This window comes from Dendrobates tinctorius, unplaced genomic scaffold, assembly GCF_039654945.1.
Source record: "Dendrobates tinctorius isolate UK_male_01 unplaced genomic scaffold, ASM3965494v1 ptg000016l, whole genome shotgun sequence".
Classification (NCBI taxonomy): Eukaryota; Metazoa; Chordata; class Amphibia; order Anura; family Dendrobatidae; genus Dendrobates; species Dendrobates tinctorius.
In genome coordinates this window covers 56,662,642-56,676,217 of record NW_027361684.1, presented here as the reverse complement: position 1 = coordinate 56,676,217, position 13,576 = coordinate 56,662,642, and the positions used below count along the sequence as shown (strand labels likewise).

General features: G+C 42.4%; 1 protein-coding gene across 8 annotated transcripts in view; it reads left to right on the top strand.

Annotated features, from left to right (window-relative positions):
• CDKL5 (cyclin dependent kinase like 5) overlaps positions 1 to 13,576 on the top strand; it is a 482,089-nt gene that overhangs the window by 361,438 nt on the left and 107,075 nt on the right. For all 8 annotated transcript variants that reach the window (XM_073565893.1, XM_073565896.1, XM_073565898.1 and 5 more), the window contains one exon: positions 6,964 to 7,084. In XM_073565893.1, the coding sequence (XP_073421994.1) occupies positions 6,964 to 7,084 (121 nt within the window). The remainder of the gene's footprint in view (positions 1 to 6,963; positions 7,085 to 13,576) is intronic.

Genomic DNA, 13,576 nt, shown 5'->3' with positions numbered 1-13,576 from the left:
CGCCTTGGTACATGATAAGAATTCGAAATTATTAAAAATTAGCCCTATCGATCATATACCTAAATGTGCACCGAACAGATCTACGAAACTAAATAGAAAGGAAGCCTATTGGATCTACAAATTAGGGAGTCTGAAACCACAGGGTCTAAATGAAATAACTGAGGTTTTTACCTAGACAGTGGAATTTTTGCTTATATCTATATTCACATGCTCTGCAACCTTAAAGGGAAAAAAAAAAAAAAAAAAAAAAAAAAAAAAAAAAAAAAAAAAAAACCCTCATGTGTATAGATGGCTTCTGAGTTCTTTTGCGATAATTTCTCTTTGTTCTATTTAAATTTAAAATTTTATTTGTACTATTTGTGTCAGTTTCCCTTGTTTATAATGTCAACCTAGTTATGCAGTCCCCGCCTTGTGGTTTTTAATATATTTTTTTATAGATTTGTTTGCACTTAATGCAATACCTAATTGCAATTTTATATTTATATTTATAATTAATTTTACAATACTGTGCCTCCTTGGTCTAATGAAAAAGGAAGAGGAGGGAAAAAAAAAAAAAAAAAAAAAAAAAAAAAAAAAAAAAAAAAAATTATTTATGTATTTGCTTAAATATTGCTTGTGCGTTAGCTCTAAAAGAGTGTTATATATATGAAAATCCTGTATAGCCTCCTATCAGGTTTAGCTCCTTTTGCCCTTGGGAGCAATCACTTTCATACCTCTGTCTTAAACATTATCTCTGTTAGTTGCATTTTTTGAAGAATTTTTTGAAGAGTTTTTTTTTTTTTTTTTTTTTTTTTTCTTTAATTAAGCCCGGGTAAGCGCTACTAATTCTACTAGTCTGACATGAAAGAATGACCCCGGCTGATAATAGTATCTCAGCTCCCATGCATATATTGCCTAGTCATAGAGATTAGTGAACAGTGCAAGAATGTTACTGCCACTCCTTCACAGTAAAAAGACTTATGTGTCAGGGGGTGAACACTAAAGCTGCCTGCGATCTTATCTATTAATGAAGCCACCCATTCACTCTGCCGCTTTATCCTGCGTTTTTTCTTTGAGCAGTAGTTGGCTCCTGCACAGCGTCCTGTGTGTTGCTGCATCTGATATTAACCCCCTTTTTTTATGTGCTTCATGTTAAATCTAAAATTTGCCCATGATCTTTGTATTAGTGAAGTAATGAATCCATGCTGTCTGCGTTCTCATTCTGAGCAGCGCTGGCTGCTGTGCAGCTTCTCGTGTGTTGCTACTTTTAGCATCCTTTATTATTTTTTAACCCATTTCCTCTATACTAAAAAATAATTTTATATTTAATTTTTTAGAATTTAACTAAAATTATATATTTTTTATTGGTAATGAATTAAAATTATGTTTTTACTTTTTTCCCCTTTTTGTATTAAGATTGCAATGCTTTCAATGAAAAAAAAGCGGTTTGCTGTTTCCATACGATAGTCCACTTGTAAGGTATCCACCTCTAAACAAGAATAAACTCCCCCTTTCCCCTTTTTTTTTTTTTTTTTGTTTAAATCGTAAATTTGACTTTATTATCTGTTTTGTAAACGAAAATTTAATCAAAAAATCTTTTAAAATACGTATTCTTTTGTAATATATCTTAGGTTAACTGTTAACCATGTGGTGTCATTGAACTTTGACACTGCATCATCTGACTTGTTGGCGCTCATTTTTTTGAAATCCAGCATCCTTACAAACCTATTTATGTCTGTGATACCTGTATGTATTTGTGGTATCTCAATAATGATGTCAGATGGTAAAATACCACAGCTATGTGCAATTGTGAATAAAGCTGTAGTCATGAGATTTCTAGAGTGGGATAAAAGGGGGATCTAGGTTAGTAATGTGTCTTTGCAGATGTTTAGTAGGCTGGGACCATATGGCACAGTAACCCTTGGATGCATTCAATCATTTCAGTGCCAGATGACGTATTTTTATAGTTAGGCGGCATACATGCTTGGTGAAAGCATAGTACAGTTAGTTGGCAGCACATTCATTAAAGGAGGTTGCAACCATCCTAACAACTGTTACTATAAAAGGTTCATGCCCAGCAAGTTGTGCCATTATATGTTGTATATGTAGATCCACGTAGAAGCCAACGCTCGTAGTATTCCAAAGAATATAAAGCTTATTGTTCAGGTTAAAAACTTGAGTGGCAAAGAGCAGCAGCAAAAATAATTCAAAATATATATAACCGTGGTAGAGAATGGATGCACGTCTAATCCGGCATTCAGGCTTGATGCCCGAAAAGATGTACGTTCACTCACTACCATTGTGTATATATATATATATATATATATATATATATATACACTCACTGGCCACTTTATTAGGTACACCATGCTAGTAAGGGGTTGGACCCCCTTTTGCCTTCAGAACTGCCTCAATTCTTCGTGGCAGAGATTCAACAAGGTGCTGGAAGCATTCCTCAGAGATTTTGGACCATATTGACATGATGGCATCACACAGTTGGCGCAGATTTGTCGGCTGCACATCCCTGATGCGAATCTCCCGTTCCACCACATCCCAAAGATGCTCTATTGGATTGAGATCTGGTGACTGAGGAGGCCATTTGAGTACAGTGAACTCATTGTCATGTTCAAGAAACCAATCTGAGATGATTCGAGCTTTATGACATGGCGCATTATCCTGCTGAAAGTAGCCATCAGATGTTGGGTACATTGTGGTCATAAAGGGATGGACATGGTCAGCAACAATACTCAGGTAGGCTGTGGCGTTGCAACGATGCTCAATTGGTACCAAGGGGCCCAAAGAGTGCCCAGAAAAAATTCCCCACACCATGACACCACCACCACCAGCCTGAACCGTTGATACAAGGCAGGATGGATCCATGCTTTCATGTTGTTTACGCCAAATTCTGACCCTACCATCCGAATGTCGCAGCAGAAATCGAGACTCATCAGACCAGGCAACGTTTTTCCAATCTTCTACTGTCCAATTTCGATGAGCTTGTGCAAATTGTAGCCTCAGTTTCCTGTTCTTAGCTGAGAGGAGTGGTACCCAGTGTGGTCTTCTGCTGCTGTAGCCCATCTGCCTCAAAGTTCGACGCACTGTGCGTTCAGAGATGCTCTTCTGCCTACCTTGGTTGTAACGGGAGGCAATTTGAGTCACTGTTGCCTTTCTATCAGCTCGAACCAGTCTGCCCATTCTCCTCTGACCTCTGGCATCAACATGGCATTTCCGGCCACAGAACTGCCGCTCACTGGATTTTTTTTCTTTTTCGGACCATTCTCTGTAAACCCTAGAGATGGTTGTGCGTGAAAATCCCAGTAGATCAGCAGTTTCTGAAATTCTCAGACCAGCCCTTCTGGCACCAACAATCATGCCACGTTCAAAGGCACTCAAATCACCTTTCTTCCCCATACTGATGCTCGGTTTGAACTGCAGGAGATTGTCTTGACCATGTCTACATGCCTAAATGCACTGAGTTGCCGCCATGTGATTGGCTGATTAGAAATTAAGTCTTAACACACAGTTGGACAGGTGTACCTAATAAAGTGGCCAGTGAGTGTATATACAGTATATATATATATATATATATATATATATATATATATATTATTTTTGTTGCTGCTCTTTTCCACTCATATTTGTTATCTGAACAAAAAACGTAATTTTGGATTACTACGTGTGTTGGTTTCTACGTGGATCTACTTATATCACTACAGGGGACTTTTGCCATGCACCAGAAAGGTGAGCCGATTGTCATTCTTGTTGCCATTATATGTTGTTTCTTAATGAACTTCTTGACATATGAAGGTTCTTAAAATAAAGGTTATACATAAAATATCACAGTAAGTTTCATCAAATGACAAACTCAGCTCTGCTATCTGTGTAGCTACACACATCTAAGATAATATAGTTTTTGACTTTGCAGATGTAATAAATAAAATAGGCAGCCATTCACTATATGGACACCCTTGGATAAACTCATTCCAGAGATGTTCTATAGGATTAAGCTTTAGGGATAATGAAAGGGAAGCAAGGAGTTCTTGCCGACTATAAGAACCTTTGGCATGGCGCATTGCCTTGCAGAAAGTGTCCTTCTGCCATAGGGTACAAAATTAAGGGAATGATGCCCCATTGCTCTCATGTGCATCTACAGGGGTTAGAGGACCCAAGGTATGCCCCCAAAAATTCCCCGATCCCAGTTCTTGAGTGTTGTTTTTGGCTGCATTTTTTTAACATTCTCTTTTGATCACTTGAGTTTACTGTGTTTTAAAACATTCTCTACCGACTCCTTTTGTCGACAAGTTTTTTACATTCCCCTCTTGCTGGATATTTGCACATTCTCAGCATACTATTGACACCATTGAATAAGATAACTCCACAAGGTTGGCAATTTTTTAAATAATAGCCCTGTAAAGTCTAGCACCTAAAGCTACGCCTTGCGTGTGGATCACTTGATTTACCCATTGTAAGGGCTTTTGCATACTACTGATTTTCTCAGACAAGTGTTAATCATAGTTTTCACAGAAAGCACTCGTACCCTTGATTTTCTATGGGGCTGTACACGTATTCGATTCGACCCCCGACAGCCCGCACAGACCCCCGGCAGGCCGGCACAGACCCCCGGCAGGCCGGCACAGACCCCCGGCAGGCCCGTACAGACCCCCGGCAGGCCCGCACAGACCCCCGGCAGGCCCGCACAGACCCCCGGCAGGCCCGCACAGACCGCGCAACATGATGCGCACAGACCGCGCATCATGATGACATAATTTCAGCAGCCAATCACAGCCACAACACTGGCTCATTGCATTATGGGAACTTCCGATTCCGGTATCCGATATTGTAAAAATATTGGTACTCGGTATCGGAATTCCGATACAGCGAATATCGGCCGATACCCGATATTTGCAGTATCGGAATGCTCAACGCTATTCATTAGTGTTTGTTTTCCAAAACCAGGAGTGGAACATGCAAAGAAAAACTGTAATTGAAAAATTGACATCTGTTCTATGTTTGGAGATACTCCTGATTTTGGTATACAAATACTGATGAAATACTGATGCAAAAATACTGATGTGTGAATAAAACCTTACATGCAGAGTGCTTCAGAAAAAAAATACCAGGTCTCAATCAGGTAGCCAGGCTCTGTTCATGCTTATAATGGCTTCGGTTTGACTATAAGGTTTCCTTTAAAAGAGCATGTAATTGCACAGTGTATTCCAATCCATGGTCTGAAGTTATAGTTTTGTTGTATGCTTTGTATTCATTTATGTCAGTTTATATTCTAATTTAAATGAGTCCAGTAATCAAAAAAGTCATTCATTTCCATTAATGCTGAAATAAAATAATTGTTCTGTGCCTGCATAGGTCTCTTTGCACAAACAATATTGTATATTCTTCCCATTTAATCAGTTTGCCCATATTATAAAGTGATGTCATACCGCTAGAACAGGCCATCACTTTATGATTATGGTAGTCTGACCTCTAGGACCTCCACCAATCCTGAGAATTAAGGAAATGCAGCATTGCGTTCTCGGGATGTCCCCATTTTTTGTTTTTATTGCACATTGGTGCTCCAAGCCACTTTGCTATGCAAAGAATTACAGATCTGCACCGTTCAATTGAATAGAGACACTGTAGCGGAAATGTGAGGGAAATGCAGTGCTAAGCCAGTACTATGTCCCCTTCATTGTTAATAATGATTGGGGTCCTAGAGGTCAGACTCCTCTCCTCATAAAGTGATGGTTGTTCCATCCTAGTGATATGTCATCACTTTAGAAGACTGGAAAATCCTTTCAGCCCCGTTCGTTTTCTTCCAGTTGTATTCTCACTGGTTGTTTGCTTGTTTGCTGACATGTTTTTTTGTAACTCGTGCAGTTTAATTCTGGTAAATGGTGACAGCTTTCTTACACTACGGGCATTTTTTAGCCTCTCAATGTCTTCTATTAGGACGGCATATGGCGGTGTTCTGCTCCAGACGCCTTGGTTGGATCTCGGTGCTTTGCAGCCTCTCATTTTATTTCCTACACAGTAATCAACGTGACTTGTGTCCTAGATACGGAGAAACCCTGTAGCCTTCAAACCTTTACACGGCGTTCTGATTAGTGGCTTCTTATTGCAATCACATTCAAATTAGAGACTCTGCATGGAAGTCGGAAAATAGACATTTAACGGGTATGGTTTAAAGAGACATGGAATCTTTATGCTTTATCTAAAACACAACTTTACCCTCAAGTTAGTTTATCCGGTTTCCTAAAGCTCAACTGCTGCCCTTTGCTGTCATTAATTTGACTTTTTTTATTTTAATATTACTGAATAGTTCTCTCTAATTAAAACTAATTATCAATGCGGATGTAATGCGGTTAAATATGACATTTGTGTGTTGTGTTTCACGAAGCGTAACAATTTTTTACATTTTAATGCGTTCACTGCTTTGGCTGCCTTCCATGGACTTTCCATGCTCACATATATCTCCATACCTCTAGTCTGATGAAGGTCTGAGTTGTAGACCGAAAAGTCATATAATTTTGGGAGAATCTGTTGTACAAATAAATTTCTTCTGCATATATTTCTTTTGAGTGCCGGAATTTCTTATACTATAGGCTATGTCACCATTATGAGTTTTTGGTGAGTTTGCGTACTGCTGACCGTGTGCACGTGGCCTTATATAGTTCTCATGATTAGTCCACAGTGGGAGGACGGCAGAGATTGCCAGAATGCTCACTGGAATCAGATTTCATTCTATTCATGCTGCAGTTGGCAAAGTCTCTGGATCCTCTAATTTGACCAGTTAATCCACATTATTTGCATGGGTATATTGTATGGAACTGGCTTGTGACCCATAGGCTGTGCTCGCATGACTGCACTGGCATCATTATTTTGGCTGGCAAATACACCAGGCTGTGAGTGGGTTTAAGAATCTGAAATGAGCCGTGGTAATTTGTAATAAGATTAACACTGAACCCTGTTGTACTTTTCCTTATTTAGAACATGCTTGAGTTATTGGAAGAAATGCCAAATGGAGTTCCTCCGGAGAAAGTCAAGAACTACATTTATCAGCTCATCAAGGCGATCCATTGGTGTCACAAGAATGACATTGTTCATAGAGGTGAGAGGTTCTTATATCTATAGTGTTTCTCGTTTTACAAGGCGTTATCGGGTGTTGGGTTCTTTGCTCTTCTACTCCTACAGCTAGAAATCACCGAATAATACAAATGTTCCTCCTACTTTCTATTGTTTGTAACGCTTTTTCATTTTATTGTTGTAATTGTTTCATATAGCTTTGTTTTCCAAAGGTGACCACAGAAGACAGTCAGTAATACAGATGCCCATAGCCTGGAATACTTTTTCATATCCTTAAAATGCCAAATTTACAAACTATAGACAGACAAGGCAAACGATAAAAGCGGATTTACAATTAAGGATTGTAGGCTCTCTATAGGAGCTGCAATTTCAATCTTGTCAAGTTCTTACATTTGGAAAGTAGAGATAAGAGATATAACTAAGAAATACCCGAGTATTACTCATTATAAATTGACAGAATAAGTCAAGCTGATATATTGGAGTATTTTCTTTTATTTTTAATTTAGACAAAAAGCTTGGTAAGGAATGAATTAAAAAAAAAAGTCTAATTTTTATTAATTCCTAGTGGCATTAAGTTAGTCTTACTACTTTTTATTGATGACTTATCCCCAGGATAGGCCATCAATGTCTGATCTACTACATCCGGCACACTGCTGATGAGCTTTTACCGGCCAGAAGTTCTCGGATCCTGTCGTAAGCAACAGCTCTTTGATCACTATAGTGGCCAGAGACGGATACTGCAGATCAGCCTCTATTCACATTATTACGGGGTGGATCTTTAGTACCCCGTCGCAGCCTCTATAGTTTTGATGAACAGCGGGCATGTGAAATTAACCTTATAATCAATTACAAACATCACTAAGGATCAAATACTGGGACAGTTGTGGCACATACAGACTGTTACAGTTGAAGTCATCAGGTTATTTAAAACTTTTTTTTTTTTTTTTTTTAAACTGAGCAGGCAATATATGAGCCCAGCTTCTGTCCAGCACTTATTTTCTCTCCATTGCTTTCTCTTTTTCTATAGCTTGTTTTCTGTACCTTCCTGAAATACTTTCTCCCTCTCCATGCTGCAGAGATCTGTGTACAACCTTTTCCCTGTCTCCATTTCTGCTGCTATCTATGACACTGATAGAAGGGAGGGAGAGCAAAGAGAAGCCAGAACCAGGAGCAGCAGCTCTGATGCATTTGTAACATTTTTGCAAAAGCACTGAGCTAGACATAGCATTTACTGTCACTGCAGTGGCGAATGGTAGAAAAATTGTAATTATTATTATGCATTTATATAGCGCCATTTATTTCATGGCGCTTTACATGTGAAAAGGGGAAATATAGACAAGTATAATAAACATGTGTAAGACAAGGGACACACAAGTACAGAAGGAGAGAGGACCCTGCCCGCGAGGGCTCACAGTCTACAGGGATGGGTGAGGATACAGTAGGAGAGGGTAGAGCAGGTCTTGCTGTGGTTCAGTAGACCGAGGATCATTGCAGGCTGTAGGCTTGTCGGAACAGGTGGGTCTTCAGGTTCTTCTTGAAGGTTTCCGTTGATGGTGAGAGTCTGATGTGTTGCGGCAGGGAGTTCCAGAGTAAGGGGGAAGCACGGGAGAAGTCTTGTATGCGGTTGTGGGAAGAAGAGATAAGGGGGGAGTAGAGAAGGAGATCTTGAGATGATCGAAGGTTGCGTGCGGGTAGGTACCTAGAGACCATGTCACAGATATATGGAGGAGACAGGTTGTGGATGGCTTTATATGTCATGGTTAGGGTTTTGAATTGTAGCCTCTGGGCAATAGGAAGCCAGTGAAGGGCCTGGCATAGGGGGGAGGCTGGGGAATAGCGGGAAGACAGGTGGATTAGTCGGGCAGCAGAGTTTAGGATGGACTGAGCGGAGCTAGAGTGCTAGAGGGGAGGCCAGAGAGTAGGAGGTTGCAGTAGTCGAAGCGGGAGATGATAAGAGCATGCACTAGTGTTTTTGTGGTTTCGTGGTTGAGGATTGAGCGGATCCGAGAAATATTTTTGAGTTTGAGGTGGCAAGAGGAGGCGAGGGCTTTGATATGTGGTTTGAAAGAGAGCGCAGAGTCGAGGATCACCCCAAGGCACCGAGCGTGCGGGACTGGGGGAACAGAGCAGCCGTTGACATTGATGGATAGGTCTGGTGGAGGGGTAGAGTGAGATGGGGAAAGATGACGAATTCTGTTTTGTCCATGTTCAGTTTGAGAAAGCGAGCAGAGAAGAAGGCTGAGATAGCAGACAGACAATGTGGGATTGCAGTCAGTAAGGAGGCGAGGTCGGGTCCAGATAGGTAGATCTGCGTGTCATCGGCATAGAGGTGATACTGCAAACCGGGGGATTCTATGAGCTGTCCCAAGCCGAAGGTATAGATGGAGAATAGTAGGGGTCCTAGGACAGAGCCTTGGGCCGACAGACAGGGGGCGAGGTGAGGTGGTGGTGTGTGAGAGGGAGACACTAAATGTTCGGTCTGTTAAGGGGGTTTTACACATAGCGATATCGCTAGCGATATCGCTATAACGTCACCGATTTTGTGACGTTATAGTGATATCGCTAGCGATATCGCTATGTGTGATACTTACCTCCGACTGGCTCCCCCGCTGTCCATCGCTGATCATGTGAGAATGTCCAGCTCCATTTCTCGTCGTCAGCTTCCTGCTGGGGCTTCCTGCTGTGACGACGAGCGACGCGTGGAGGCGGGCGGGAGGACGCCAGGATCGCTGTGTGTGAAAGGTGAGTATCGTGCGCTGCGTCGCTGCTGCATCGCTGTGAGATCTGCCTGTGTGACAGCTCACTAGTGATCATTTAGCGATGCACCAGCGATCCTGACCGGGTCGGATCGCTGGTCGGATCGCTGGTGCATCGCTATATGTAAAAGGGCCTTTAGGTATGATGAGATCCAGGATAGGGCCAGGTCTGTGATGCCAAGGGATGAGAGAGTCTGTAGCAGGAGGGAATGGTCTACGGAGTCGAAGGCAGAGGACAGGTCCAGGAGAAGGAGGACAGAGTAGTGTCGCGTGCTCTTGGTGGTTAGTAAGTCGTTAGTGACTTTAGTTAGGGCAGTTTGAGTTGAGTGATGCGGTCGGAAGCCAGATTGTAACCGGTCAAAGAAGGAACAGGAGGAGAGGTGGGAGGACAGTTCAAGATATACATGCTGTTCCAGTAGTTTTGAGGCATAAGGGAGAAGAGATATTGGGCGATAGTTAGACACAGAGGATTGGTCAAGGGAGGGCTTTTTGAGGATGGGTGTGATTGAGGCATGTTTGTAGAATGAGGGAAAGACACCATTTGTAAGTGAAAGGTTGAAAAGGTGTGTTAGAGATGGGATGAGGACTGTGGCCAAGTTAGGGATGAGGTGAGACGGGAATGGGTCAAGGGCACAAGTGGTGAGGTGTGATCTTGACAGAAGGGTGGAGAGCTGATCTTCTGTCATGGTGGAGAAGCTGGCTTTTGCAGAACAGGGCTGAGTGGCTAAGAGGGGCATTGGGGGCTGCGGGCCAAAGTTTTGTCTGATCGTGTCGATCTTCTGCTTAAAGAAAGAGGCAAAGTCTTCAGCAGAAATGAGAGGACGGGGAGGAGGTGTTGTGGGATGGAGTAGAGAATTAAAAGTGTTGAAGAGCTGTTTAGGGTTGTGAGACAGGGAGGATATGAGAGATGCGAAGTAAGTTTGTTTTGCGGCAGAGAGCGTGGACTTAAAGCTGACAAGGGACTGCTTGTATGCGTTGAAGTGCTCAGTAGAATGGGTTCTCTTCCATCTCCGCTCAGCAGCCCTGGAAACCCGTCTCAGTTCTTTTGTCAGGCTGGTCAGCCAGGGCTGCCTGTTGATTGTTCCAGTTTTGCTCTGCGTGAGGGGGGCAGCCGAATGGAGTGTTGCTGTTATTGTGATGTTATAAAAAAAGTGGCAGCAGCATCTGTGTCATGAAGGGAAGCTATGTCTGTAAGAGGGAGAAGGGACTCAGAGAGTGATTGTAAATTGAGGTGTTTGAGATTCCTGCGAGGGTGAGCGAGTTTATGGAGCGGGGGTTGCGCAGTAGGAGAGGAGAGGGAAGAGAATGTCAGTAGGTTGTGGTCAGACAGGGGGAGGGGTGAGTTGTTGAGATTAGTGAGGGAACAGAGACGAGTGAAGATATGGTCCAGTGTGTGACCATCTTTGTGAGTGGCCGCAGAGGACCATTGAGTGAGGCCAAGGGAAACCGTGAGCGATAGAAGTTTAGAGGCAGCCGGGGTGGAAGTGTCAATGGGGATGTTGAAGTCGCCCATGATGATGGTGGGGGATGTCAGCAGAAAGGAAATGGAGTAGCCAGGTGGTGAAGTGGTCGAGAAAGGTGGAGATGGCTAATTCTGGGGGGTGGTAGATGACAGCCAGTTGGAGGTTGAAGGGGGAATAGATGCGGACGGAGTGCACCTCGAACGAGGGAAGAGTAGCGGAGGGTGGCAGAGGAATTGGGGTAAAGGAGCAGGTATCAGACAGGAGCAAGCCAACTCCTCCACCACGTTTGTTGCTGGGGCGAGGGGTGTGAGAGAGTTGGAATCCGCCATAGGAAAGCGCAGCTGGAGAGGCTGTGTGAGAGGGAGTGAGCCAGGTTTCAGTGATGGCGAGGAAGGAGAGTTTGTTGGTGATAAAGAGGTCATGGATAAATGATAGCTTGTTGCAGACAGAGTGTGCGTTCCATAGGGCTCCAGGTAAGGGGGTTGAGGGAGTGGGGGCTGGATGAATGGGTTTGAGGTTATCATGGTTGCGAGGACGTGTAGAGGATCGTGGCAGGGTGGTAGAAGTGAGTGTAGGGATGTGTTGAGGAGGGCCAGGATTTGGGGATACGTCGCCAGCAATAAGGAGTAGTAGACAGAGCATTAGAAGGTGGGAGCAGGATAGGACATGATGTGGCCGTGCGTGTCTGGAGAAAAAGGATTGTATGTGGAGGAACAGTTGTGAGGAGAAGGTTAGGTGGCTGGGGAGAATGGAGGGGGGAGATGAATAGTTCCTTACTAGGAACTAGGGACTATTTAGAAAGTTGTTTGAAAGGAAACTGTCAGCAGCATAATGTAAGAGCTGAGACCCTGTTTCCAGGGATGTGTCACTTATCAGTCTGTGTGCTGTATTTTCAGTACAATCAGTCTATTATCAGCAGGCTATTATCACTACTGGATGGGGTGTCTCATGCAAGGAAGTCCAGTTAATTTGTGTAACTCTTCACCCATGACTGACTGATTGGCTGCTTGCGGACAGATCATAGGGCACACAGGAAGCTGCCAATCATGGATGCTTGTAGGGTTATACACATTTCAGCATTCTGACCTTCTACATCTACAGCACAGAAAACAGGGATTCTATCAAAACTGCACCAAGTAGTCCAGTAAGTGATGCATCGCTACAATCAGGCTCTCTGACCCTATATCATGCTGCTCTCAGATTACATGGTAAAAACTTGTGGACAGATTCCTTGATTCCCAATAAAAAAAAAATGTTTCAAGGTTTATATAGTTTTTAGTTTAACAATATTCTTTGTGTGCTGCATTACAGCTTCATACAGCTTGTAGATTTCGGGATGCTGTCATGCAACTGTGTGCTGGAGACCTGACGCTTGATTCCTTTCATAATGAATCAGTGGTCATTACCTACAACTATTTGGAAGCCTTGTTGATTTTGATAGTTTTCTTTGCATTTGTTCTAATGAGCACATGTAATGCTTCAACTCTAGAGCTGGATATCAAAGTGGCCTAATTTTAGTGCCTTGAAAAAGTATTTATACCCTGTGACCTTTTACCTTACATCCACAAGCTTAAATGTCTTTTATTGGGATTTTATGTGATATACCAACACAAAGTAGCAAGTATTTGTGAAATGTAAAGGAAATGATACTTGGTTTTCTAAATATTTTAAAAACATAAATCTGAAACTTTTGATTTGCATTTGTATTCAGCCCCCTGTAGTCTGATACCACTGAATAAAATCCTGAATGACCAATTGTCTCCAGACGTCACCTAATTAGTAAATTGAGTCCACCTGTGTGTAATTTATTCCAAAGTATAACTACAGCTGTTTTGCGAAGGCCTCAGAGGTTTGATGGAGAACATTAGGGATCAAATAGCATCATGAAAAAAAAGGAACGCACCAAGCAGATCAGGTTAGGGATAAAGTTGTGAAAAGAGTAAAACAGGGTTAGGTTATAAAAAATAGCCCAAGCAACGAGTGTCACAATCACAGACCTACCAAGCCATGGCTGCCCACCTAAACTGACATCCCAAGCAAGGAGACACTAATTAGAAAAGCAGCCAATAGACCCATGGTCACTCTAGACACTCACTAAGAGATCCAGCGTTCAGGTGGGAAAATCAGTCAACAAGACAAATCTGGATTTATGGAACACTAGCAAGAAGAAACTATTTTTGAAAGCAATTCATAACTTGTTTGCAGTTTGCAAAAAGCCATGTAGGGGACACAGCATGAGAAAGAAGGTGCTCTAGTCAGATGAGACCATAGTAGAACTTTTTTGCCTACATGCACTGT